The sequence below is a fragment of the Leishmania mexicana genome, chromosome 5 (genome assembly GCF_000234665.1).
Source record: "Leishmania mexicana MHOM/GT/2001/U1103 complete genome, chromosome 5".
In the NCBI taxonomy this organism is placed as follows: Eukaryota; Euglenozoa; class Kinetoplastea; order Trypanosomatida; family Trypanosomatidae; genus Leishmania; species Leishmania mexicana.
The window spans coordinates 283811-310490 of NC_018309.1; the positions used below are offsets into that span (position 1 = coordinate 283811).

Genomic DNA, 26680 nt, shown 5'->3' on the forward strand with positions numbered 1-26680 from the left:
CGACCGCATGCACATGAGACCCATCGTATGTATGCAGATATATATATATATCCCCTGTGGTGACCCTGATCATCATCATCTTCTCCGCCTCTTGCCTTCTCCCCGCTTTGCCTGTGTCGTCGTCGTCGTCGGTGTCTGACGGTGCCCCCATCCGCACCGTCACCGTCCCGTGACCGACTTGAGGGTTGTGTACCCACCCCACCCGCTTGCGGTGCTCCGGGGCGTAAATGTACAGCAGCTGCTCCACGGCACAGCAGACACAACCGCTCTCCCCACCCCTCACGCTTCCGCATTCGTGCCGGAACGGTTCCGTGGCCACGGAGCCACCGTCGACCCTCTTTGTCTCACCGTGCACCTCTTCCATGTACCGGTCGCCGCTCGCCTCCTTCGAAGTGGCCCACGAGCGCTACGGCGAGCGTGCGCCGCACAGATCGCGGTATGCCAGCAGCACCAATAGGCCGCGTCCGTCTACCTTCATACACCCGGTGTCGCCATGCCTGTCCACAGCAACGGGCAAGCGCGGTGCGAGCTCGGCGGCGGCGACGATGGTGCGGGCATCGTCGGTGAACGGCAGCAGTATCACCGGCAACTTAGCATCGAAGCCGCGGCAATCGTGGCATCAGCCCAGTCTCACCATCGCCAGTGGCGGCTGCAGTAGGGACGCGGCGCACAAGCGCCCTGCTGTCTGCAGTACGGGGACCTCCGGGCCACCCGCCACAGCAGCAGCAGCAGTACCAGCAGCAAGTCGTGTGACCAGCCCAACTTCCCCTATCCCCTCCTCTGTTGCGGCAGCGGCACCGCGGGAGCAGCCAAACCGGAAGAAGCGCGTCGCAGCGGCGCCCGTCGCCTCGAAGAGCCCTGCAACGCACACGGCCACAACCACCACGACGAGGCGCGGCACCCTGGCCCCGGGAGTGCATCAAGACTCCTACACGAAGCTGGAGAGCCCGGAGGACCGGATGCCTGTGTCAGACTTTAACGACACCAGCGAGGGCGCGGACTGGACCTGTGTGGATGTCGACCTCGGTGATCTGCGGCAGGAGACCATGCAGTTGGCGAAGGCGAGCGCAGGCGGCGACTGTGGGAGTATGCCTTTCTCACCGCAAGGCAGGACGTCGCCGGCACCTGAGGACGGTATCCCCATGGGGCCGGCAGCCGTGGCGGAGGATGAAGACGTGGCCAATGCGGACATGAACATCTTCGTAGCGGTGCGCGTGCGTCCTCGCACCTCGTTGATAACGGTCAAGGGAACACCATCGACGTCTACTCTAACTGATACGCCATCGCGCTCTCTCTTTCCCGCGTCATCAGCGTCGTCGTACAACGGGAAGCAGCAACCGTCATGCGAGCTGCACAGCAGCGGCGGTAACTGGGACGATACTTTGAGTACTCAGGCGAGCACCATCGGCGGCGGCTCACTGCTTGCGGAGCGCCAGCCGACGACCAACAGCGCCACCAGCCACAGTGCCACCATGCGCGGGCGGCGGTCCGCGAGCCGGCGCGCAATCCTGAAAGCCGAGAAAGGCAAACCCGGCATCAGCCACAGCGCGGACAAAGCGTCGAACGAAGTCTGCGTGACCGCCGACGCAAGGAACGGCTTCATCGACTGCCCCGTTGCCGCGAACGCCTCGGGCGTCGCCAGCACGACGACGACGCCGGCGGCGAACGTTGCCGCGGCTGGGCAGCAAACCCGCACCCTTCGCTTCCGTTTCGACTACATCCTCGACGACAGCGTGGCGCAGGCAGATATCATGACGTGCATCGGTCAGCGCGCGGTGGCGCGGGTGCTGCAGGGCTACCACAGCACCGTGATGTGCTACGGCCAGACCGGCAGTGGCAAGACCTACACCATTGCCGGGCCGCACGGTGGAAAGCTGTCGAGGAAGGCGTTGCGGTGGCTAGCGTCGCAGCCCACGTCAACCGAGGCGGTCGGGTGCGATGACAACAACGTCGATGAAGAGGAACATGCGCGCGTCGCATCGGATGTCGGCCTGCTACCCCGCATACTGATCCAGCTGTTTCGCGGGCTGGAGGCGCGGCACGGCGCCGGCGCCACGGCTGCAACAGCAGGCGACGGCAAGCTGCAGCAGGCGTCTGCGGTGCCGACGTCATGGTGGCAGGTTACAATCAGTGCGCTGGAACTATACAACGACGATATGCGCGACTTGCTGCCGGGCGAGCTTCCCCAGAACGAGGGAGCGACGCTTGGCACGAAGGACGTCTCTCACCCATCCGTCGCGACGCATGTTCACCATCACTGTAACAGCAGCAACACCAGTGACCGCCACGACCACCGCAAGGCCACCGCGTCAGCTGTCAAGCGAGGGCGGGATCATTTCCCCGCCTCTCCATCACCGGGCGCGGCGCCAAAGTGCACACGTGTGTCGCAGCGCGTCAGCTCTCGATGCGGCAACTCCACCATGACGCGGAACCCCCCAAGGGCGGCTGCGAGCACAACAAGTGCCACCTCCCATGCTAGGGCCGGCACCGGCATGGGATCCGCCAAGACGATGCCGATGAAGTGGACTGCGCCGACCGCAACCCAAGCAGCACCGCAGCTGCAAATTCGTCTAGGGGCGCCCGCATCGTCGGCCTCGCAGAGCGCCCCACCAACAAAGCAGAAGACGGCAAGAGGTGGGTCGCCGCCTCCCCCGCGTTGGACCTCGCTCCGCCAGCCCGCGCACGACGCCGGGAGCGAAGCTGTGTACATCGAGGGACTGCGCGAGCACCGGGTGCACGACATTCACACAGCGATGGAGGCGGTCCGGCTGGCGCTGAGGCAGCGGCAGACGGGCAGCACGAAGCTGAACAAGAGCAGCAGTCGCTCCCATGCCTTCTTCTTCGTACGCGTCGACCAGCATAAGCGACACTCACGCGACGGAGAGAAGCCCGTGTGGACCACCCGCCACTCCACACTGAGCCTTGTCGACCTCGCAGGGTCGGAGCGCGTCAGCTATACTGGCGCGCACGGCCTGCAGCTCAAGGAGGCACGGAACATCAACCTTTCTCTCTCTGCACTCGGAAACGTAATGCGCCTGCTGCGCCTGGCGGCCCGCTCGTCGCTCTCCAAAAACTCGACGACCACCTCGACCAGCAGTGCGGCCGCACTGACAGGCGCCAGGGCATGCCAGCACATACCGTATCGCGACAGCAAGCTCACGCGCATCTTGCAGAACAGTCTCGGCGGCAATGCCATCGCATTCCTGCTGTGCAACGTGTCACCGGACCCGTGCGATGCGCAGGAAACGATGTCGACGTTGCGATTCGCGACGCTGTGCAGGGATGTGAAGAGCAACGCGAAGCTGAACGAGATGACAGCGGACACGGACGACGCGCAAGCTGCGGCAGAGGCAAAGGTATGTCAGCTTGCCGTCGAAGCCTCGACCGCACAGAACCGCCTGCAGCAGCTCGCGACGTACACGTGGTGGCTGGAGAAACACCTCAGCTACTTCGCGGCCGCAATGTTCCAGCAGCAGCAGCGGCAGCGGCTCTCCGGAGCACCGACCACCAGCGCGTCCATGAGGACAGTCACCTCATCATCCTGCTCGCGTGGTGGTAGCAGCGGCGGTTGCCGTCTCGTCGTACCCGAGGAGACCGCAGCGCCGAAAGCGATCAGCGGCACACAAACCGCCGGTGCTGGGAACGGCAGCATTCAGAGGTGCGGCAGCCTCGAATCGCGCGACGTCGAAAACAACGATGGAGCCGGTCCTGGTGCAGCACCGGAGGGCTGTCGTCGCAGCGCGGCGCCTGTTGGGCCCACGTCGCCGGAGTGGTGGTATATTTCACCTCGGCCATCGAGCCCAACAGCGCCGGCGGACGACAACAAGGACAGCGGCGGCGGAGCGACGGGAGCGGAGGCATACTGGCTCAGCGCTTCGGCCCGCGCCCTCCTCTCCCCTGCCTACCCCATTTCGCAGCGCTGCATGGAGCTACAGCGCAAGCTGATCGCCGCTGCGGCTGCCTCCACCATCAAAGACTCCGCGATGCTGTCCATGCTCTATCCTACGGACGCAGCAGTCGGCGAGACGGAGGCCACGGCGCGTAACCGTGTTGTCGCCGGCACCAACCCGCTAAAGGCCTCCTCAACGAAGACCATGGCAAGCACAAGCACCAGGGACGGGGGCATTGGCGTGCTCGTGTCTGAACCGACTGCGATACCCGTCTCAATGGGCGTTACCTCGGCCTCAAAGGGGACGCGTGCACCAACTCGTCATCCTCGGCCATCTCCACCGCACCACGCGCCCGCTCTGGAGCCCTCGCCGAGCACCACGTCGGTTCCGTCCGTGCCGCTTCTCTCCCTCGCCGCGAACCGAAAACAGCCGCGTCGTGAGTGCCCCATGAACGCCATCGACGCCACCCTTGCCAAGGAGCGGGCCGCGCGAGCGGCGACGCAGGCACGGCTGGCGGCGGTGGAGCAGTCGAACGTGCTGCTACGCTTGCGCCTCGCGGAGCTGCACGGATGCATGCGGCAGGAGGGAGGCAGCACACACGTCGCTGAGGGTCATCAAGCGACGAAGGCGGCGAGGAGGACTGTAGAGAAGGGCGACTCTTGGGTGCCGGCATCATCGGTAGCCACACCAGCCCCGCTGCCTTCGTCCGCTGCGGCCAGCACATCGCGGGCTCTGTATCCACCGCACTACTCCTGCGCGTCTCATGATGCCTCCCTCAAAGTCTTCCTTGCGCGCTGTGGCTTCGTCGCGATGGACTTGATGGCGCCCGCTGACGCGGCGATGTCACCACGGCGTCAGGCCTAAACACATCAGCAGGCGTCCCCCCCCCCTCCTCCTCCTCCCCCTCTCCCCAAGAGCGATGCGCACCAGCACCCGCAGTGGACCAGCGGTGTGAAGAAAACAGCACCGCCCCCTGCATGGCGCGCGCAGCTATGGGGCAACGGCAACGGCAACGCCAACGAGAGCACTGCGTCTTGCTTTCTAAAGGCTTTCGGCCGTCCACACCAGCAGCCATGGAAGATAACGTTGAAAAGTTGCTCGCGTACATGTCTGCAGCTGCCATGGAGCACCCTCACCCTCGTCATCGTGCGTGTGCCACGCATGAACGAGAACCTTAGTCCTTCAGAAGGCATGAAGGACTTCACGATGGAGGGGGTGGGGAGGACAGCGCACGCGCACCGCTGTTGATTGGCGGTGCTGGTCACGGTGAGCGTGATGCGACATGACGCAGCCAGAGCTACGGCGCCCGTGGCTGTACGTGCAGGTGTGTGTCTGTGTCGGTCAGTGCGGACTCTTCTTGTTCTACATTTTGGCTCTAAGTGGTGGTCGCCACCGCCACCACTCTCCCCCTCCCTCCCCCTCGTGGGCCAACTCTGTACATGTGCACCTGTGTCTGTATATGGATGCGAGTCTTCGCTGTCACCACCACCCACTTCTCCCCCTCTCCTCGCGCGGACGGCCCATCAGTACAGTCGTTGTAGCGCGCTCATCGTTAACGTTTTCTCGTTGTCAATTCCTTCCCCTCCCCTTCCCCACACATACTCAGACAAGCAGGCGCCAGGGGGGGCTACGCTCACGCACGCGCACACGCACTCTCCCTCCCTCGCGTCATCCTGCACCCATCCTTTCTCTATGTGCTTGCCCATATACCCCCCTCCCCCTCCCCCTCCCCCTTCACACACCCCCGACACCCATGCATGCACGCATCGTATGCCTGTGCGTCAGCGCCTCGCCGTCCATGTGGCCTTCGCTGTCCTTCTCCCTCATCCATCCGCAATGCTTTCGTGTGTGTCTGTGCGTGTGCGTGTGTGTGTGTGTGTGCGAGTTCTCTATTCCACGTGTCGCTGCTGCCGCCGCCGCCGCTGCTGTTGGTGTTGGGTGGACGGCAAGCTCGTCACCCTGACGGCGGCGACGTGCATGATGGCGGAGACGGTCTTTTACAAGTCGCCTGATGGCGGTACTTCTCTCTTCGCGTCCCTAAGCTTTCGATGTGATCTCCGGCAGTGGTGGCGGCGTTTTCTTCTGCTGTTGCCGCCGTTGCCTCATGTGTCTATACCTGCGTCTTGCTTGCACTCGCCTCCATCGACACATCCCTTGCGTGCCAACGCGCGCTCTGTCCTTCTCTTTCACCCTTTGTGTTGCTGCTGCTGCGGGCGCTTCCCCCCGCTGTGTCACGCACGCACATCTCGACGACCACCACCCCTCCGTCTCAGTGGTGCGCCCGTGATGCTGGCGGGTGGATGGGTCATGACAATACACGGATGGCGGTTATGTATGTACGCGGCGCGGCCAACCACGGCGCCAGCGCAGGTCTGCCGTGCGTGCTCGTAATCATCGCTGTGCCTCCCTTCTGGCTCTCGCCGTCCCTCCCTCAGCCGTCAACGTCACCCCACCGCCCTCCTCCTCCGCCCCTCCTCTTGCTCGCGTCAGCTGTGCTTTGGGCCGTCGCTAACACATCTGAAGAGTTGCCCTTCCCCCTCCCCCTCCCCACCCAGTCATGCAGTCTGCTGCTGCTGCTCCGCCCACCATCACCGTTGGGGCAGCGCTCCTCCCAATGAACGACTCACGAGCAGGAGTGGTACTGGCTGCGCCCCCGCAGGGCCACTACCAGCGGCAGGCGCGTCCGGCCGCAACGTCGCCGTCCCCGCCCCTGTCCACGTGCCGCCGCCTGAGCTACGACAGCTCCAAAACGGGCAGCAACTCGCGAAGCCGCACGCGGGCCTCGCCGCCATCCGTTGCCTCATCCCACTCGTTCTCCCACACCCTATCAGACCAGCGGAAGCAGCATTTTTGGCAGAAGCGCGTGAGCGTCACAGAGGTGGCCACCGTAACGGCTAGCCGCCACTCTACCGTCGCTGCTGCTCGCTCTGGCGTCGCTGTCGCCTCTGACGCCTGTGCGAAGCGGGACGACAGCTCGCCGGTTGCCGGGGCCCGCTCGCCATCAATCCGCATAGGCTCAGCTGCGCTGCCGTCCTCACCGGAAACCACAACATCCTCCTCTGTGGTCGATGCGCGCGCGCAGGTGACCTCTGAGCCAGGCGGCGCGGCAGTCGCCGCAGGCGCGCGTGAGCAGCCGTCTCGCAAAGCTGCTGCTGCAGCTGCTGGGACAGTGGCCGTAGCGATCTCCGCGGGCGCCGTCGAAGCAAGCGACGGCAACGAGGACGTCTCCCTTTTCTCGCGTGTGCACACACACGACACACGGAGCAGCAAGACGACGACGGCGAGTGGAGGCAGCGCTTCACCACCCTCGATCACGGCCGTTACAGCTGCTCCAGCAGCCGTCGCCACGAAGCATGAAACTCCTGCACGTGCGAACGGGCCATCGTCGCCGTCCGTGCCGTCGCCTTTGTTCGCCACCGTTTCCCCTCGAGCAGCAGCACCTCGGCCCCTGCCGACACGGCGCCGCAGCGCTGGGCCGACTACCCCAGGTATTAACGGCCTGCCAGTTGCTCAGCCGCAGCCACAACGCGCCGCTCCTCCCCCTCAGCCACGCCGCAGCCGGTCCGCCAGCAGTGGTTTGCGTGGCGCCGAGACCAACCCCAACAGCGTGTGCTTTCAGCCAGCGCCGACGCTGCGCAACGTTGGTATTGGTGGCCCTTCACCTTTCGCGGCAGAGCAGCTGGCCATGCCTCGCCGACCACAGCCGCGGCGGGCAGTCACCCCCATCGGCGACGGTGCGAGTGGGGCGGGGTATGCACCGAGTAGGCAAACTATCGCAAAGCTCGCCGCACCGCCCCTGCAGCTCGTCCGTCCAGCAGACCTGTACCGCAGTGCCACTACTGCCACCGGAACAGCGACTGCCGGAGTCGGCGGCCCGGCCTCGACAACGATGGCCGCATCCATTCTGCCCGGTGCCGCTGCCGCGCAAGACCGCCTACAGCTCCCACGTCGGTCGAGACTGACACGCACCCCCTCCGCGACATCAGTGCAACAGCGTCGCCGCACTCCGTCTGCAGGCAGCCTCGGTGGTGTTGGTGGCAGTGCTCGCAAAGCAGGGCCGGTAGCGCCCTCGTCACCACTCAAGCGTCGTGGATCCGTCAGCTCCCACAGCGACGACGTGGCGAGCCCCGTGGGAGGATCGGCCGCCTGTGCCGCGTCACGGCGGCCGCGCTCGAGCACGCCGTCGGGCCCCTTCTCCGTCTACACGACGCGAGGAGCGAGTGGGGCCAGAAGCCCACTGCCGCACAGTGAACCATTGAGCTCCGGCGACGGCGCGCCTTCTCTCGTCGCTGCCAGCAGCGGCACCAACACCGGTAGAGCTGCGCCTCGCAAGAGCGCCGTGCGCAGCGGCTCTGCCCCCGTGCATCAGCGCCGTCGCGCGAGCAGCAGCAGCCGTACCAGCAGCGCAGTGACGGGTAGCGTCACCAACCAAGCTCCCCGTATTGCGGACGGACTGGGTGCGCCGGCGGCGGCGCCGTCCTCCCTTGTGCGCTCCTCCTCGGTGGCCAGCTTGCACCAACAACGGTCACACCCCGCCACCACCACCATTCCGGACAGCAACACAGCGGCGGCCGCCTCGACGTCCGTGGCGGAGTGGGCCAGCTCCATGACTACGTCGTCGGCTCCGCGCCGCAGCCACAGCCGCGACGGCACCAGCGGCACCGCCCGCAGCAGTGCTGCAGGAAAAAGCGTGCGGTCTTCGCTGCACACCGCAGCGGCGTCGGCGACCGCCAGAGCCCCCAGCATAGCCACGGCCTCCACTGCCCGGCGCCCCAACGCCGGTGCCACCCGGCCCACCATCAACAGCGCCGCCGGCGCCGGCGGCCCACGCATGCGCCCTGTGGTGTCCACGACCGCAGGAGCAGCAGCACCAGCCGCCACATCACGAGCAACAGGCCCGCGTCACCTTGCCGACCGCAAGCCAAGAGGCGACGACAGCAGTAACACCGTGCCGGTGAGTCAGGCATCGATGATCTCGATGGAGGAGAGCAAGGCGTTCCTGCAGGACTTCCAGCGCATGAATGACCGCGAGCTGGCTTTGTTTGGGACACTGCTCGCGACGGTGGCCAGCGGGCAGCAGAACCGCCGCAGCTTCGGCATCACTGGGAATCCTATTCCGAGTGCAGACAAGGCGGACGCGACTCGCCTGGTAGGCAACACCGCGGGTGATGGGGAGGCTGGCATTGCACCTCCGACGGGAGTCGTAGCATCGGCGGAAGACGTGACGGTATGGACATGGAAGCGTGCCTTCTCCGTACCCTCCGACCACCAGCACCCAGAGCAGACGTCAGACATGCCGCCGCCGACGACGCCGGGAGAACCGGCATTAGTGGCACAGCCCGCCTTGCATGCCAACGAGGAGCTCATCGTGCTGGTGCGTCGATCGCGCAGCCATAGCACCAGCCTTCACGCTCCGCCACAATCATCAACGTCGGGGTCGGAAGCGCCGCCGCCGCAGCAGCAGCAGCAGAGGCAGGCGAGGCCACAACTGCAGCCGGACCAACTCACTCACAGGGCTGACGGAACCGAAGAGAAAGGCGGCGGCCACGTCGCGGCGAGCCCGCATGCCTTTGTGCGGTCTCCGCCGCACCATCCATACTACCAGCACCAAGCACGGTGCACCGTGACGGACACGGCTGCAGGAGACCGCGGCAGTAGCGGTCCTGTTGCGCTACATCGTGCGTCCCAAAGTCCGTCGCCGACGCCTCCGTCAGCGGCGTTCGCTCGCGGCGGAAAAGAGAATGGCCAGCAGGCGCGCTCACTCCACTCTGCCAGCAGCTCCCCTGCCCCTGCATCTCCCCCCTCGACGGCGGCTGGTGCGCGAGTGCTACAGCAGCAGCAGCAAATGGGAACATCGGCGAGTGCACGTGCTGACAGGAGCGGTAGTGGTAAGCTGCGGCCACGTGAGGCGACGGACATCAATACGTCCGCGAACCACACCGCTGCCGGCGCTGCGCGAAAGGTCGCCGCGGGAACCATGGCGACGTCGACGCGCACGCCACACGAGGCACCGCCATCCAGCATCGGAGCAGCGGCGGCGACTGCCAGGGCGGTGGGACGGGGAGCGGTACGGAATCGCCCGTCCTCCAGTGCTGCCGGACGCGTCCGAGGAAGCAGTCGGCGTCGCTGTGGTGCCAACGATGGCGCACACACGCCGAGTTGTCCCCAAGAGCACCCACGGCAGCTCAGCGTTGAGAGCTACACCGACATCATGCGCTGCTACAGTCCTAAGCGGCTGGAGGGGTTGCACGACGGCAACGGCGGTAGCGGTCGCGACGCAAACTTGAAAGAGGAAAGAATGTCCATCGATGAGGGCCCTCGCGCCGCTGGTGCCTCCGCGTCGTCGCTGTCGTCCGCAGTGTCGGAGGCGGCAGCACCGCTGGCTGCACTCAAGAGGGCGAAGGAGCTGGCCGCCGAGCTGGCCGCCGCTGCGCGGGCGAGGACCGTATCAGCGGACAAACCCTCCGCAGCAATGATTCCGGCCTCCGTCACGTCGCCAGCGACCTTCTCCTCGGCTGACTCGCCTACAAGCGGCAGTGTGAGCATGGGCCGCGCGAGTGGGGGCGACGTTGCCCCGGCAGCGTCGGAAATATCCGGCGTCCGCGTTACGGCCGCGCAGCTGCAACTTCTCATTAGTAGCGCACGCAGCCAAGCCAACTACGCGCGCTATCAACAGCTTTAGCAACCCGACGAAGTGTGCCAGTGCGTGAGCCTCGTTTTGTGGGTCTGTGTGTGGTTGGCTGATGCAGAGGACGGATGCTGCTCCCTCTCGCCAGCGCTGTCTAGTGTCATGTAGTCGTGATGACGGTGGGAAGGGGGAGGGGAGACGGGGGGATGAGGTGCCTCTGCCCCTCCCCCCCCCCTCGCATAGTCTGCTGTATGTCCTAGGTAAAGACAAGTCTACACACACACACATACACGCACGGACACCTGCATCCTCCCCCCCCCCTTCTCCCCCTATGCAGGGACGGCGTCATGTTGGCCGGCATAGGTGTTTTGACTTCTGTCTTCTCCGGCGGTGTTGCCGCCTCCACTCGCTTTGGATGGAAGAGGGACGACGACGACGACGATGTCGACGCCTCGCAGTGAATCGGATGCAACGGATCCGATTCACTGCGCAGGTGTCCGTGCGTTCGTTGCGGTCGTGGTTGCATGTCTCTGCATTCCCTTTTTCTGAGAGACGCCTCCTTGCACAGCCTCTTCCTCTTCCAGCACCACCAGCACCACTCCAACACAGCACACAGCACACACGCCTCCTCCCCTCGCATTGCCGCGTCTGTGTGTGTGTGTGCGGTGCTCATATTATTTTTTCTATAACGTGCGGTGTGTTCTTCCCTTAGATATGTCCGTGGAAGACGATGTCGACGGTGATGTGAATTGTTGGTGGCGTGCTCGATCGCTCTCCTATTCCGTCCCCACTCCCCAACCACCATCCACTTGGATCGCTAGACCCCGTATCTTCCTCTACAGGCAATAACCGTCCCCTCACCACCCACTCGTCCTCGTCCTTGCCCGTCTACCTGCCGCTCGAGAGGGCCGCGGACAAGGCGCGTCGCCACGTGTCTGCATGCAGCTGCGCATGCTCCCCCTTCTACGCCGGCTACGGCGGGTCCACAAAGAACAGCTGCCACCCATCACGCACCCTTGTTCTTCCGACACATGTGCGTGGGTGTGTGTGTGTGTGTGTGTCGGGAGGGGCGCCGGTGGGGTCCACCGCCCTCCCCCTCCCCCTCCCCCTCTCGCTTCTCAGGGTCAACGGCGCCTTCGTCGCTGCCGAGGGCGGCGAAAGGAGAGGGGGGAGGAGGAGGAGGAGGAGGAGGGTACTCACCAGTCCCGTACACGGTCACACACACGCTGAACGCCGCCTCCGCATCTCCCTGGTCCACCACCACGCCGCCCCTGCATCGATGCGTGCATACCCTATGCGCTTGTGATGTTGCGGCGTAATCCTCCCACACCACTCGATATGTGCCCTGTCGTCTCTCTCCTCTCTCGAACACACCTCAACGACAGCCCACCCACGTGTACTACACAGCTCCGCGTCTATCTCTAGTTAGTCTCTGGCTCGCTCTTGTCGCTGTGCTTTTCTCTCCCATCGCCCCTGCCCACCCACCCCGGCACCACGCATCCGGAGGCCATGCTTGCTAGCGCTCTTCGCCACTCCGCGGCTGAGGGACACAGCTCGGCCGCGAGCGCCGTGGCAAAGATTTCGAACATCGAGCGCGCCGGCGCGTACCTGCGCTTCAGCACGCTGCGCGTGCACCCACACCACGAGCCGAACTTCCGCGCCTGCCCGGTGGGGTGGAAGGCATGGAACAGCAAGCAGTACATGGACCCCTGGGCGCCCTACCCGTTGACGTCACCGGTGCGCCACGTCGACCGCCCGTTTTCCGGCATGTGGTTCGGCATGGGCCACTTCGCGCTGAAGAACTTCTTCGGTCCGTTTCACTGGAAATTCTGGGCGCGCGTGTCGTTCTTCGGCACTCTTGGCTGGGTCTATTCCCTCGGCTCGTACGCGCTGCGCATGCACCGCAACGGCTGGGAGTGGAAGAACCGCGGCGCCGTCTTCTCCATGGATTGAGAAGCCGCGGCAACGCTTAAATATATGCATGTGTGTGTGTGTGTGTGCGCGCACCTCTTCAGGGTCTCTCCTGAGGAGGCTGTGTGGCCTTCATATCGCCATCCTCAGCGGTGGCCGTAGCCGTCCCCCTTCGGGGCGTGACGGTGCGCTGGCGCGGAGAGGCGGAACAGTGGCAACAGTAGACAGCAGCGGCGGGGCGTGCCTGTGAGGGAGGGATCGGCGTGGGGAGATCCATAAACGGGGGGAGGGAGAGGGGCGGTATCAGCACTTGTCGGTGGGGCCCACAACGAATGCTCGCTAACCCATTCCCCCACGAACATCTTCCGCAGCCGCATCTTCGCCTCTGCTGCTGCGCCGTCGTATCACTTTCGTTTCTTGCTAGTAGTCAGACATGTATGCACCACCGCATACCCCCCACCCCACCCCACCCCCTTCTCTCTTAGGCAATGGGGGAAGCGGGTCGGCGAGTTCCTTGGCGGCGGGTCGGTGAAGGGGAGAGTGCGTGCGTGCAGTGGTGGTGGCCTTGAATGAGGCGGCGCGGGGGGAGGAAGGTCGCGGGTGCGCATGGCCGTGTCGGAGGTCTGGAAGCACAGCATTCCCAGTCGTGGCTACGACAGGGTGCCTTGGGAAGATGAGTAGTGGAAGGCGGAAGCGCCTCTGTGATGCGTGCGTCTCCCGCGACACCCTCCCCCCCCCGCTCCCCACACGCTTCGATCACCACGCCACGCCGCTCCCTCGCTCGCTCGCTTCACGGCGTAGTCGAACGCACAACAGTAAAGCGCGCGTGCGCTCGCGTGTGTGCGTCATCAAATTCTTTTCTCCCGTATTGTATGTTTTCGCGTAGCTTAAAGCTCTGAGGAGGACTCGGAAACCGCAAGAGCGCGCGCGTGTGCGTGCGTGTGTGTGTGGGCCGTTCTCTGTACTTCCATCTTCGTCGTGCGTCTGTCCAGTGCTTTCGCCGACCCACCCCCGCACGCACGCCCCCTCCCTCCCCCCCTGCGCCCTCACCCAAACGTGGGCGTTGTCTGTCCCCGTGTCCCCCAGGCAGTGCGATACGGGGAGGGAGAGGCAGAGGGGAGAGATCGCCAAGCGTGTCGGTGTGCGTGCTTGCGGTCGTCGTGCGACCGTGGGCAGGGTGGATCGCGGTGGCCGTAGGGGAGCGGCACACACACACACACAGAGACGGACACGCGTGCGCACCAGGCGAGAACGAATGTAGCGGACGTCCGACAGCGGATCAGGTCGAAGAAGGCGCTGTCACCGCGCGCCGCGCCCTCTCTGCCTCCTTTGAAACCCGCTGGTCCGCATGTGAAGCTCACTCGCTCCTCCCCCAACCCAATCGATCTGCCGCCCTACCTTTTCTGCGCTTTTCTCGCACGCTCAGGCTTCGTGTCACCCTCTCCTCCTCCTCCCCCCCCCCTCTTACCGTTGTAGCGCTGTCTTTCGGCAACGCATCAGCCACACGCATCGATTTTATCGCTAGAGAACGTGGCTCATCAGCAGACCGCTGCCTCCTCCCCCCCCCCACGTCTCCACGTCGTCTGTCGTTGGCTCCTCGTTGCCGACCTCTCCCAGTTGTCGCCACCTTTGTTGTATGGGCTCACGCCCTCTCTCGCACGCATCTTTGCCGACTCTCGAGCGCGGAAGTCGGGGCGGCGGCGACGGCGGCAGCGGGTGGAAGAGAGTCTGCGGCACAAGCCTATGCACCATCGGCGGTTTGCGCGCCCGCCCTTTGCGCTTAGCAGAGATTCCTGTGTGCCCTTGTGCATGATGTTGCGTCGCACGCTTCCGTGCTGCACCGCCGCCCCTCTCCGATACGCCGCCTCCCCACTGTGTTTCCCTCGCTCAAGACGTGGTGTGGGCCCAGCCTTCAGCAGCAGCAATGGTCTCTCGCACATGACGCGGGCGTACGCCACGACGACCCCGCCGTCGGCAGGCAATCATCATGACGCGGCTGACGAGGATGCGCACATGATGGGCGGCGGCGATGTGGACGCTGCCGCCCCCCACCGCCACCACGCCCCAACGCTTCGCAGCGCCCTGCCGCCGAGCGCCACGGAGCTGCCGGAGGAGTCGTTCCTCAAATCCATCGACAAGGAAATCCTCGACGAGAAGGTGCGGCTGGACAAGGGAGATGGCCCACCGTCGGTGCCGATGGGGTGGACGATGCACCACACGGAGGGCACCAGCTTCATCTATGGACGTCGGCTGTGGATGCCGCCGCCGCCGTCATCCTCCTCGTCGTCGTCGTCGTCAAGCATGTGGAGGGGAGAGGCTGAGGCGCGGCGCGGCGATGCCGCAGACAGCTCTACCCAAGAGAGCAGAGCAGGAGAGCAGCAGCAGGAGCGGGAGGTGAAGCCGGGCCCGCGGGCCACCATGGAGCGGCACTTCTTGCGCATCCAGCTTACCTCCCGTGATGCCTCGCTCGACCCTGAGTGCGACGTGCGCGGCGAGCACTTCCCTTTCTCCTTTTTTGTTCAACGCGTTCTCCCTGAAGAAGGCGAGGAGGGGTGCGGCGCGGGGGTGACGGGCCGCAGCAGTGGCGAGCAGGGCACCGCCGCCAACAGTCAGGACGTTCTCCATGGGGATTCGTTCGAGGAGCACACCTTCTACCACAACAGCATCGAGGCTCGCTGCGACGTCGTTGACGGGGAGCTCATCGTCGACGGCTTGGTCTACCACGGCCCTCCTCCTCCCACGTCCCACCCGCCGTCCTCGTCCGGTGCCCCACAGCCGCGGTACACGAACCCGTTCGGCAGCTACCCGGGACCAAACCTGGATGAGGTGGAAGAGGAAGTCCTCGATGGCATCCAAAGCTGGCTGGCCGAGCGCGGCGTTGACGACCAGCTCGGCGAATTCGTTGGGCAGTACTCTATATGGGTGGAGCAGGCGGAGTACGAGCGGTGGCTGCAGCAGCTGCGCGACTACGTGGCGGCCTGAAAGGCATCCCGGTAAGAAGCATACCAAGGGAACGAGCAGCTGGAGCGAGGAGGGCAACGGGCAGATGAGTGGGTCGATGCGGATCGTTGGCGGAGAATCTGCTTGTCTGTGCCGCCGGTGGAGTCGTTCTTCGGGTGTCTTTCTCTGCCCGCTCGCCTTCGCTCGCCAACGTTTGGCTGCTGCCCGTGGCCTGTTCGAGGACGGAAGGCGGACGGGCGGGCGGAAGCGAGTCGGTGACGGCCGCATGTGCGTGTCTCGCACGCGCGGGTGTGTTTGCGAGACTGGATATAGAGCAAAGGTGTGAGGCACAGACACGGCCCTCCCGCCCCACCCTCCTCGTCCAAGGTTTGATGGACAGGCACACCGAGAAAGACGCCTGCGTGGCTCCTCATGTGTTCATGTGCGTGTACATGTACCCGCTTCCGGCGCAGGCAAAGCTCACAGTCATATGCCCTCCCTCCCTCCCACCCCTCCCACTCTCCACACCTCTAGTGTCCGCGGTAGTCGCACCCATACGCCCATCCGACGTCTTCGTCATCGGCCCTACCACTCTCCGCCTCACAGCAGCAGCAGCAGCAGCAGCCCTGCCACTCCACCGATGCCGCCGCCGCCGCCGCCGCCGCGGCCGGACCCGATCACTTTGGACCAGGTCTTCGCCCAGCTCACCGCTGTGGATGTCGCGTACGACTCCAAGGCATATCACCTCGTCGCCCTCAACACGGTGGCCTTCCACCCGTCCGTGAAGCTCTTCCTCTTCGAAGAACCGGCGGCAGCAGCAGCTCCGTCGTCTTCGTCGCCACCAGCGGCAGCGGTGCTCAACAAGCTACGCCGCGAGAAGCTGCTCAAGAACGTCGCCTTCATGCTGGCGCAGCGGAACAACGCCGTATGCCATGAATGCAGGTGGGAGACAGTGTCGCTGCTCGGGGAGCTGTGCCGTATGGAGAGTGCGCACAGCGGGGCGCCAACGTCGGCGCTGGGGCAACTGGAGGCGAAGCTGAACAACTACGCCAAGGAGAACCTCGAGTACCTGGCGCAGCTGCCATGGTTTCTGCCTGCCATCAACAGTATCATCAAGGCCGGTGGCGGTACCGTAGACGACGATGCCAGCGGCGATGCGAGCGTAGCTGCAGCAACGGCGAAGAAAGCGCGGCAGCAAGGCGAGAACAGCACTTCCGCCGCGTCCTCCTCCTCGCACTCAGCCCTCAAGGAGAAGCTAAAGGCGGCGCGTGAGGCCGGCCGTCACAGTCGCGGTGGCGCAGACATCGATAACGGCAACGGGACTGAGGCTGAAGAGGGGGATGAGGACGTCGTGATCGCGCTGCTCGATATTCGCCGTGCCCTTCCCACCTGTCACCGTGTCAGCGGCGGCGGCGGCGAAGGCACCGACAACACGGATGTGATGTTCGAGTGGTCAGATGCGAACATCGAGCAGGCGCGTGACCTCATGTTCGTCGACGCCTCGACCTCGATGTTGCACCTTATCCCGAGCGTGGCCCGCAGCTGCAGCGATGTCTGTGCCCAATGCCAGAAGCGGGTGCCGGCGACATCCACATCCGCCGCCGCCCCGCTGCTCCGCTGCAGCAGCTGCAAGGCCGTGTATTACTGCTCCGTCGAGTGCCAGAAGACGCACTGGACGGCGGTTCATCGGACGCCGTGCCGGGCGTACAAGGAGCGATGCGACAGGATTCTCGAGCAGTACTACGCCACCAACACGACCAGTGGTAAGAAGAAGGACCTCAAGACGGGCGAGGTCGTCATCCTCGAGGTGCCGCTGGAGCCAAGCCTGTTCTTCGAGACTCGCCGCTACCTCTACGACCACCGCGATGAGTCCTTCGCGCACGTCGACTACGCGGACTACTTTATGAGGTACACCGTGCGGGGGTCGTAGCAGCGAAGCGCATGCATCCGTGCATGGACGTGTTTTGGTAGCCATTCATGGGTGCCCCGCAGCGTTGCTTTTTTTTTCTCGCGTAATACAACTGATGTGTGTGTGTGTGTGTGTGTGTGTGTGGCAGCAGCAGCAGAGAGGGCGAGAAGTGCGGAGAGTGTGTGCACGTGTGCGGGGCGGAGTGGACTTGGGTGGGGAAGTAGAGCGGGTGTCTGGGTCGGTGGGTCGCACCCCTCCCCCCCCCTCCCCTTCTCCTCCGCCACCGCGAAGGCGCGCTGCCTCACGTTTTCTGTGCCGCGCAACAAAGACACGCCTTCCGGCGCCGTCCTTGTATGCCGAGCACGCACTAAGATATTAAAAGGCTAGATGCGTGCGGGCGTACATATACATGTGGTGCAGCGGCGCGCGCAGCATCGAAGGCGCGAAGCGCACGCCACGCCGGCAAATGAATTCGCAAAGGAGAGAAAACCCGAGAGCGAAGCGATGGCGCGCGCGTGTGTCGTTGTCGTTGCTGTGCTCTCGATGGACAGCCAATCGCAACGCAGGTGGGTGCCGAGTGCGTGCGAGTCCACCGAAAACGTTTTCTGTCCACTCCTCCCCCTCCCGTCCGCGTTGCTGCCGTGTAGGGACGAGGTGCATGTGTATCACCGTCGCGCACTTCTAGCACACGCACACACGTGCATCACTTTCTCTGCATGCGTCTCCGTGAACATGCCGCGCTCCACCCTCCTCCCTCCTCCCTCTTCGCGTACAAACCCATTATGGTAAACCAGCCTGAGAGCTCGTGGGGAAACGACAGACATGGATAAGGTCACCTCTATCATCAGCGTCACGACCGGCGGCGCGCTGGACGGGGCGGAAGGAACGGACAGCCAGGAAAGCCTCTGTCCCTCGCTCACCTTCAAGCAGCGTGTGCAGGGCTCCGTCGGCTGCGCTGCGCTCGGCATTTTATTCTTCGTTCCCAGCTGGGTGACTGTGTTCCTCGGCGACTACGTCCTCTTCGGTGTTCTCTTCACCCTCGGCAGCCTCATGTGCCTCGGCGGCACCCTTTTCCTTGCGGGGCCGGCCCGCCAGTTCAAGAACATGTTCAACGAGGGCCGTTGGATCACGTCGACGGTGTACATCATCACAATGGTGCTCACCCTCCTCTGCGCCCTGCTCTTGCGCAACGGTCTCCTTACAATTCTCATGAGCATCATCCAGCTCTTGGCACTCGCGTGGTACATACTCTCGTACATCCCGTTCGCGCGCGATGTTGTGAAGGGCGCCTTCTCTCGTCTCATGAACGGCTGAGGGTTTCGGGGGGGGGGGCCTTGGAGTAGGGCGGGAGAGCCCGATCAAGCAGGAGAAGGACCCGGATGGCGTGGGGGGACGTGAGAGGAAGAGGGCCGCCCGCTGGATGCGATGCCACACGCACTTCCGCTTTACCGGGGTGAAGGGTCTGACCGTCCTTGAAGCACGGGCGGGCTCCTCCCCCTCCGTCTTCTCTGCTGCCGTGGACTGTCATGGGCGCTCCACACGCACCTCCAGAGAGAACGTGAAACGTCCAGGCGCGCGCGCAGGGAGGGGGAGGGGGGGGGGGGGCTGGCGCACGTGTGTCCAGTGCCCCGTTCTGATAAGCGTCTGCGCGGGTGTTGTGCACGCCCTTCCCTGTTGTTGCTGCTTACGCTGTTTTCCCTGTTGTTGCTTGCGCTGTTTTCACTGGTGACGTGCCCTTTTCTGCTCTCCACCCCACGCACCTCCTACTGTTATCTTGCTATCGCTATCTCGCCTTCCCCATGCCTATCGAGAACACCGGTGCTGCACCTCTCAAGCCGCCGCGCTTGGCTGTGCGTGAGCGGGAGTCGAACGTGCAGGTCTGCCGTCGCAGGCGGCGGCGGCGGCGGCACAGTTTGAAAAGGCGGAAACAGGCATCAACGCCTGTTCATACGCATCCGCATGCGCATGCGCGCTCGATCCCCAGGGGCACGTCTGTCGGCGAGGAGGAGCACTCACCATGTATGCAGGTGCCATCTCGTTGCTCCGCCGCTGGGCTGTGTTGTAGCCGTGTCCTCTTTTCCTCACTCCCTCGGTCCTCAGCGCACCGCCCTGCCCCCTCCCCCTCCCTCGCCACTCCCTGTACTCCGAAAGGGGTAACCCCCGTTACACACGCACACACGCACGACGAAGGATGGGCAAGTCGAACCCGCGACGCCGCAACAAGGCGTCCGCCAAGAACCGCGGAAAATGTCCCCATGATTGCACAGAGGTAGAAGAGGACGTCGTGGGTCACGTTGTCCGGACACCGGCGCAGTCGCCCCACGCATTCACCCCGCTCTGCGTGCAGCAACTGCGGGAGTCGCGAGAGTACGCTGTGCTGGAGGACGCGTGCAGCGACATCGCCCATTTCGCGCTGCAGCTGCGGCACAACAATGACTTCTTGCGTGACGCCGTGCCGCAGCGCCTCGCACAGCTGCTCATCTTCACCCCTCCATATGAGCTACCGCTGGTGGCACCGTCAACATCGTCGGCTGCCGCAACAGCGGGGGAGGAGGAGCCGCAACCGCACAAGGGCATCCTGCACATGCAGATCGCGGCGGCAGAGGCGCTGCGCGCGCTTCTTGTAAACAGTGAGCAGGACCGCGTCATCGATGCACTCACGAGCGCTGGCGTGAACGCGGCATCAGGGGGTCGTTTCGCGGAAGGGCTGGCATGCCTCGTGCAGGCGGGCTGGCAGCGTGTGCAGCAGGCCCGCCGACGCACCGCGCCCGAGGATTGGATGGACGTCTACCGTGAAGAAGGTGGTGGCGGTGGTGGTGATGAGGCCGCCGTGGAGGGTGAGACCGAACCTGCTGCCGAGGCGAACGCGCGTCAGCGCCGCTGCCATCGCCAGTCCGGGCTCACGCAGAACCTGTATTACATCCTCCTGCGCCACCTGGAGGAGGTACTAGCGCTCGCCAGCGTGTGTGTGGAGGCGAGTGAGGCGTGCGCGCAAGCGTTTTCCACCACGCCGACACTCCTGCTGCTGCTCGACGTGCTGCGCGTGGCGATCACGACAACGTGGGAGACGCTCCTGCACCCGTCCGCCAACTACTACGCTGATGAAGCGCAGGTGCCTGTGGCTAGCGAGACGGTGCTTGCCATTCGCGCCTTCAAGCGGCGGGAGGCCGGCCTGCTCGCCTCGCTGGCGGTCAGCACAGCAGACTTGTTGCTCCTGCTCAGCCCCGAGAACCAGTCGCTGGCGCAGGTGTTCACCGGGTCTAGCGGAGGCAACGGTGCAGCGGTGACCGCCTCCTCATCCTCGTCTCCATCTGCAGCCGGCAGCAGCGCCGCCATGACGGCAGAGCAGACGGCGTTCTTGAACACCGCAGTCGACGCCGTCGACCTGCGCGCCTGGCTTGCGGAGAAGCCGGCAGTCGAAGTGCAGCTGCAGGAGCGCTTCTCCGACACCTCCCTGCCCAGCTTCCTCGGTGCACAGCACACAGCTGTGGCGATGGAGCGAGAGCGCGTCTTGCACGACCTTCTTCGCGCGACCCTCTCGATCCAGGGCATGCTCCTGCACATTGCACCGGTTGCAGAGAACCTGCAGCGCGTCCTGCCGCTGCTAGATGACACCCTGCACAAGGTGTCACTGCCAATGCACGTGTGGTGCGGTGTGCTCCCGCTTCTCATGGGAACATGCAAGTGCGCCGACGACGACACGCGAGCGGCGGCAACGACGCTGACCACGCACCGGCTGCGCAGCACTCAAGCGGCGGTCCGCCTGCTGCACGTGATGGTGAACGCTGTGGGGGAGAAGAACGACACGGACCGGCATGAGGACGACGAGGCCGCGTTCGCCGCCAACCCGCTGGCCAAGCTTCTGCAGTCCGGAAGCCTTTTCTACGCCTTCGGCCTCCTGCTAAAGGATGTGCTCTGGATGTCCCCGAACAGCGACTCTAGCGGTAACGCAGCCACCGTGGCGGACCCCACTCACCCGACCGCGACACGTGCCGTCATGGCTTGGCAGACCCAACAGCGTGCCCTGCGCGCGGAGGCGAGCTGTAATGCCGCGGCGACGGAGGTGCAGATGGTGCTGCTCGCCACGGAGGTGAACGTGTGGGAGGTGGCAAGCACGCTGCTGCTGATGCTCCCCGTGGCGAGCCTGGGCGAGCCCGCGCTGACGTGGCGGGCACTCACGCAGGCCGTGCTGAGTCGCTATCAGCTTCATCTGGACGCCGCAGCCGTGGAGGCGGCGGAGGGCGAGGGGCGCGGCGCACATGCGAACATTCTGCAGCACTCCGCCCGCACGCATCAACTTCTCTGGATGCAGCTTGAGTCGCTGGGGCAGATGCTCTGGACGATACAGCGCAAGCAGAGCAAGGCAAGCGGTGGCAGCGCAGCCGTGACAGCCTGCAACCACGTCCAGGCAACATCCGCGGATGTCGACCTTCTCATCCGTGTCTCCTGGGAGGCGTCGGCAAGCACGCCGCTGAAGCAGTCGTGCGTCGGCACTGTTGGACTGCTGTGCGCGTCCATGCAAGATGAGGAGGCCGTGGCGACGGCGGCGCGCTTTGCCTTGGCAGTGGTCGCCAACGGCGGACCAGCTGCGACGTCCTGCGGGAAGAAGCTCCTCGACGTGTACGCGCAACTTTCGCCAGCCAAACCTCCCACCTACCCCGCGGAGCGGCGGGTGTGGTTGCAGCAGCTTGCGCTGGTGGACGCCACCGCCACGGTCCGCTGCGAAGCGGCGAACACCTTGATAGACCTCTTCCTCGACGAACGCCATGACGCCGCCGTGTACTGGCCGCTTGGCGTACAGGAGAAGCTGAGCGACTTCAAGAAGCAGCTCGCCGTCTACGTGAAACGGCGTCAAGAGCTGGGCAAGGAGACAAAGCGGCTCTACCACGTCTCGACGGAGACGCCGGATGCGGACCAGTGGTCGGAGGTGCTGGAGAACCTCTGCGGGTTCATCGACTACAAGGCACAGCACAAGTAGAGAAGCCTGTGCGCGTGTCATCCATGTATGCCAGTCGCAGCGCCGCGAGGGAGCAGGGGGAGGGAGAATGCACTCGCCACCTCCTCCGCAGCAGCGTCAGGCAGCCTCGGCGTGAGTGGCACACGGCACCTCCGCGCCGCGCCGCCCCCCCCCCTGCACGCCGATGAGGGGCGTCCCGAAGAGGAGGGGGAGGCGGTGTCGCAAGCGCATCGAATGGGCGGAAGATAACAACCATAACCATAATTGAACACAGGCTTTCACGATATGGGGAGTTCGAGCAACACAGAAGCCGCCATGCCCCTCCCCCTCCCCCTCCTGCGATGCTGTGCCTGCATTACGTGGTGGCTCGCGTGGTCGTCAGCAATGGATGTCGCGGTACTCAAGGCGCCGCGCCACGGTCTGCCACGGTGATGTTCGAGGGAAACCACAGCAGCAGCACTCAAGACGAACAGCGGAGAGGAAAGGGGATCCTGAGGAAGGAACGCCGGAGAGGTGTATGGGGCTACGAGTCGGCCAAAGACGCACGCATCGTCGCGGCCTCCCGCCGTCCAGCCCGAGCACGCGAGGCACGAAGTGAGAGGGAGTCGGATGTTGTACTCGTCCAACCGTGTCCTCCGCTCCCTGACACACAGCCGGCTTTCTTGCCCCTCCGCCGCCCCGCCCCCCCCACCCCCTTCCGCCACGCATCAGCGTGCAGTCCACGTGCGTTGGGCTCTGACCTCTTACCCTCGCTCCGTTGCCCTCCTCCGTGCTCAAACCCTCACATGGCACATCCGCCCTCTTATCCACCGCTCTATGGCTGCACCAGCTCTCGACTCCCCACACGGATACACCCGCCCTTCTCACCCACTCCCGCTTTTCACCCATCCGTTGACCAGCCATGTACGGCAACCCGCACACGGAGCCCGTCGCGATCGCCGTCATCGGCGGCTCTGGCGTCTACAAGCTGGACTGCTTGCACGATGCAAAGTACTACGACGTACCGACCCCGTACGGCAACCCGAGCGGGCAGCTGTGCGTGGCCAATGTTGACGGTGTGCCGTGCATCTTCCTGCCGCGTCACGGTCCGCACCACCAGTACAACCCCAGCGAGATCAACTACCGCGCCAACATCTGCGCGCTGAAGCAGATGGGCGTGCGCTACGTCCTCGCTATCAACGCTGTTGGATCGCTGGACCACTCCTGCAAGCCCGGCGACCTCGTGCTGTGTGACCAAATCATTGACAAGACGTACATGCGCAAGGCAACCTTCTTCGAGGGCGGCGTCGTCGCGCACGCGGACTTCGCCCACCCGACGTCGCGCATCTTCAACAAGATCGCGTATGAGGCACTGCTGCGCTGCTTTCCGGACGTGGCGGCCGGCAAGGGCACGTTCCGGATTCACAGCAGCGGCACCCTCGTCACGATGGAGGGCCCGCAGTTCAGCACCAAGGCCGAGTCCCTGCTCAACAAGCAGCTGGGCGGCCACCTGATCGGCATGACGTCGGCGACGGAGGCGCGGCTGGCGCGTGAGGCGGAGATGGCGTACGCGACAGTGGCGATGGTGACCGACATGGACGCGTGGAGCGACGCGCCGCACGTGGACGTGGCGCAGGTGACGAAGGTGATGGCGGCGAACGCGGAGAAGGCGCAGCGCTACCCATGCGAGATCATCAAGGCCCTCGCCCAGAATCTCTTCGATGATCCGGCGCACCACACCCTGGAGTACGCCATCGTGACAAAGCCGGAGCACATCCCTGCCGAAGTGAAGCAGCGCATCGCCCCGATTGTGGCGAGCAAGTACCCGCAGTTCGCCCCGTAGAGCATGCGTGTTTGTGCCAGCGCCCTCGAGGCGTGTGTAGGCGGGGGTGGATGCGTGGATAGCTTTGGCAAGCGACGTAATCGTTGAAAGAGATGGAGGAAGGGGGCACAGGTGTGTGTGTGTGTGTCGCCCCCACCCCCCCCCCGACTCGGGCGCGAAGTTGATGGCGCTCACTCGCGAGCAAGCAGCCACAGAAAAGAAAAGATTAAGCAAGCGGAGCAGGAGCAACAGCAACAGCAGCCACGGCGGTGTTTGAGTGTGGGCGTGGGTGTGTGTAAGCTGCCGCCGTGTTGATGGCGGTGCCCCCTCCCTCCCTCACCCACCCACCCACCCCTACCTTTCACCCTTTGTTGCCTACCCGCTCACCTCCTCCGCACCTGGATATCAACGCATGTCCTCCCGCAGCTTCAGCCACACGTACCGTTTCTTCCCACACCCGGTCCTCTTCGCTTCCGTCGCGGCTGTTGCCACGAAGCTGGTTGGGGGACGGGGGAGGAGGAACTGGGCAGACGTGCGGGGATGCCCACGGGTGGAGAGGCGGGAGGGAGGGAAGGAAGGAGGGTAGCGCGATGCGGTGCGGACACACACGCCCGTGTGTCTCTATGCCTCTGTCCTCCTCCTCCTCCCCCCCCCCACAAACGTCGACGCCCGTGCACACGACGAGGTGTGTAGGGGGTGTGCACGGGCGTCGACGTTTGTGGGAGGGGGGAGGAGGAGGGAGGACAGAGGGACCTCTCCCAACACTATCGCTATCACCACCAGCGGCAGCGGCAGCAGCACCACTAAGGGGCTTGCCGCTGCTACACAGGCAAAACCGCAGCAAAAAAACTTGGCACATCCCGCGTGCTGATGTCGTGCGTGGACAGGGAAGAGAGAGGGAGAGAAAGATGCCGGTGCAGCCGTAAAGACTCAAGTGGCGGCGGCGCGGATGTCGTCGCCGGCGTCATAATCGATACGGATGCGCACGACGGTGATGTGATGTGAATGAGTAGGAGGAAGAGGATGAGGAGGGGGGCTGGCTTTGCGCTGTGGGTCACGCAGTGGAAGCGGAAGAATAGCACCCCCGGACGGCACCGCGAACCATGTTTTCGCCCCTTCCCTCTCCTTCCCGCAATGAATCTCCTCGTGACTCAACGCCTCCGAACAGCACCTCCTCCCTGTTGTCTCTCTTCATGTTGCTTGCGTTGTACCGTTGCCTCCACATCTGCCCGTCTGGGTGGTGGGTGTGTGCGCGCGGGTGTGCATATCGCGTTCGCGCCGCATCACTGCTGCTGCTCCTGCTCCTGCTCCTGCGCGCGCGAACACTCGAACGTGCACACGCGCCATCGTCTCGCCACCACGACAACGTACCCCCTCCCCTCCCCCTCCCCGGCCCGAAATCGCGCATATACCGCCACCACCACCACCCCATTCCCATCCCCATCCCCAGCACGCGCATCGTGTGACTGTGCCTCTGTCTCTGTGTGTATGTGTGCCATGCCAGAAGGGCTGCCGTCCAGGAGACACATACATACATCCACCCCTATTTCCACGAAGAGGCAGATAGAGAGAGGGAGAGTGCGGCGCCACCCACCCATCCACCCCCCTGACGACGCACACGCACCCGACGCACAGAACAGAACTGAAGGTGGTCTGACAAAGGCGTATATTCGCCCCTCCGCCATCGCGGTCATCGCCATCGCTGCCTCCCCACCCACGAATACTTGAGCGCATTGCACAAGCGTAGCGCACCCTCCCTCTCCCTCTCCCTCTCTCTTGACACACACACACAGACATTCTTCTTCGGTTTACCTACTATCCAGCGCGCTCGCGCGCACGTACAGGTCTTCGCTAGCATCCCGTTGTCCTGTGCCCTATTCTTTCGAGGACGCAGGGTGGCGTGTTTTCACGACGTTTTCGCCCCTCACCATCTCCCTCATCCGCCTTTTCCTCCCCCAACCCCTCCTGTGTATTCCGCTGCTCACTCCCGAAAGGGCCACCACCACTACCACGATCATCATCACCGCCTTTTTCTCGTTGTCGTACGTGGCACCAGTGCTTACCTTTTCCCTTCCTCCGCCCCCCCCCTCCCCCACCTCTCCCCGTCGCTTTCCTCTCATAACTCTGCATGTGAGCGTTGTGTGTGTGTGTGTGGGTGCGTGAGGGCGAAGGCGGTCGGGTAAAGCTTTTCTCAGGGCTTCATGTGCCGTCCCTCCTCGCCTCACACGCACACCACCCAGACACCTCTCTCTTCTCCCTCTCCCTCTCCCTCTCCCTCTCCCTCTCCCTCTCCCCTGTGTGCTCTCGGTTTCGTTTATTACGGGCTGCTGCAGCTGCTGCTCGCGGGGAGGTCAGCGGGGAAGCCATTGATCGAGCGCTTTCTCTTCCCCCTCCCCCCTTCCTCCTCCCACATACACCGACACGGACACCCTGCCCTGCGCTCGCGCGCGCCCACGCATCTCGGCTCCGGTAGTAGTAGGTCTCCCATCACCACCACCAGAGCGTATTGATTGCTCGCTGTGGACCGTTTCGCCTCTTCTTGTGTGTGTATGTGTGTGCCCCGTCCTCGCTGGCCGCTCCATCGCCACACGAGAGCGCATCCTCCGCGGCCTTCCGCCACGGACGTCTCCGATCAGCGCGCCCT

General features: G+C 64.4%; 8 protein-coding genes across 8 annotated transcripts; all 8 read left to right on the plus strand.

Moving 5' to 3' along the window:
* Nucleotides 1-362: 362 nt before the first annotated feature.
* LMXM_05_0760 (kinesin-like protein) lies at nt 363-4754 on the plus strand (the record flags this gene model as incomplete). The annotated part of the gene is made up of 1 exon (XM_003871917.1): nt 363-4754. The coding sequence occupies one exon, from the start codon at nt 363-365 to the stop codon at nt 4752-4754; it is 4392 nt and encodes a 1463-aa protein (XP_003871966.1).
* A 1693-nt stretch (nt 4755-6447) lies between these two features.
* On the plus strand, nt 6448-10572 carry LMXM_05_0770 (hypothetical protein, unknown function; the record flags this gene model as incomplete). The annotated part of the gene is made up of 1 exon (XM_003871918.1): nt 6448-10572. One exon carries the CDS (start codon nt 6448-6450, stop codon nt 10570-10572), a length of 4125 nt encoding a protein of 1374 aa, XP_003871967.1.
* A 1455-nt stretch (nt 10573-12027) lies between these two features.
* Nucleotides 12028-12471, plus strand: LMXM_05_0780 (conserved hypothetical protein; the record flags this gene model as incomplete). The annotated part of the gene is made up of 1 exon (XM_003871919.1): nt 12028-12471. The coding sequence occupies one exon, from the start codon at nt 12028-12030 to the stop codon at nt 12469-12471; it is 444 nt and encodes a 147-aa protein (XP_003871968.1).
* Nucleotides 12472-14241: 1770 nt separating this feature from the next.
* LMXM_05_0790 (conserved hypothetical protein) lies at nt 14242-15411 on the plus strand (the record flags this gene model as incomplete). Its single annotated transcript, XM_003871920.1, has 1 exon — nt 14242-15411. One exon carries the CDS (start codon nt 14242-14244, stop codon nt 15409-15411), a length of 1170 nt encoding a protein of 389 aa, XP_003871969.1.
* Nucleotides 15412-16009: 598 nt separating this feature from the next.
* On the plus strand, nt 16010-17299 carry LMXM_05_0800 (MYND zinc finger (ZnF) domain-like protein; the record flags this gene model as incomplete). The annotated part of the gene is made up of 1 exon (XM_003871921.1): nt 16010-17299. The coding sequence occupies one exon, from the start codon at nt 16010-16012 to the stop codon at nt 17297-17299; it is 1290 nt and encodes a 429-aa protein (XP_003871970.1).
* Nucleotides 17300-18100: 801 nt separating this feature from the next.
* LMXM_05_0810 (conserved hypothetical protein) lies at nt 18101-18592 on the plus strand (the record flags this gene model as incomplete). The annotated part of the gene is made up of 1 exon (XM_003871922.1): nt 18101-18592. One exon carries the CDS (start codon nt 18101-18103, stop codon nt 18590-18592), a length of 492 nt encoding a protein of 163 aa, XP_003871971.1.
* Nucleotides 18593-19469: 877 nt separating this feature from the next.
* Nucleotides 19470-22256, plus strand: LMXM_05_0820 (conserved hypothetical protein; the record flags this gene model as incomplete). The annotated part of the gene is made up of 1 exon (XM_003871923.1): nt 19470-22256. One exon carries the CDS (start codon nt 19470-19472, stop codon nt 22254-22256), a length of 2787 nt encoding a protein of 928 aa, XP_003871972.1.
* An 880-nt stretch (nt 22257-23136) lies between these two features.
* Nucleotides 23137-24057, plus strand: LMXM_05_0830 (putative methylthioadenosine phosphorylase; the record flags this gene model as incomplete). Its single annotated transcript, XM_003871924.1, has 1 exon — nt 23137-24057. The coding sequence occupies one exon, from the start codon at nt 23137-23139 to the stop codon at nt 24055-24057; it is 921 nt and encodes a 306-aa protein (XP_003871973.1).
* Nucleotides 24058-26680: the final 2623 nt, after the last annotated feature.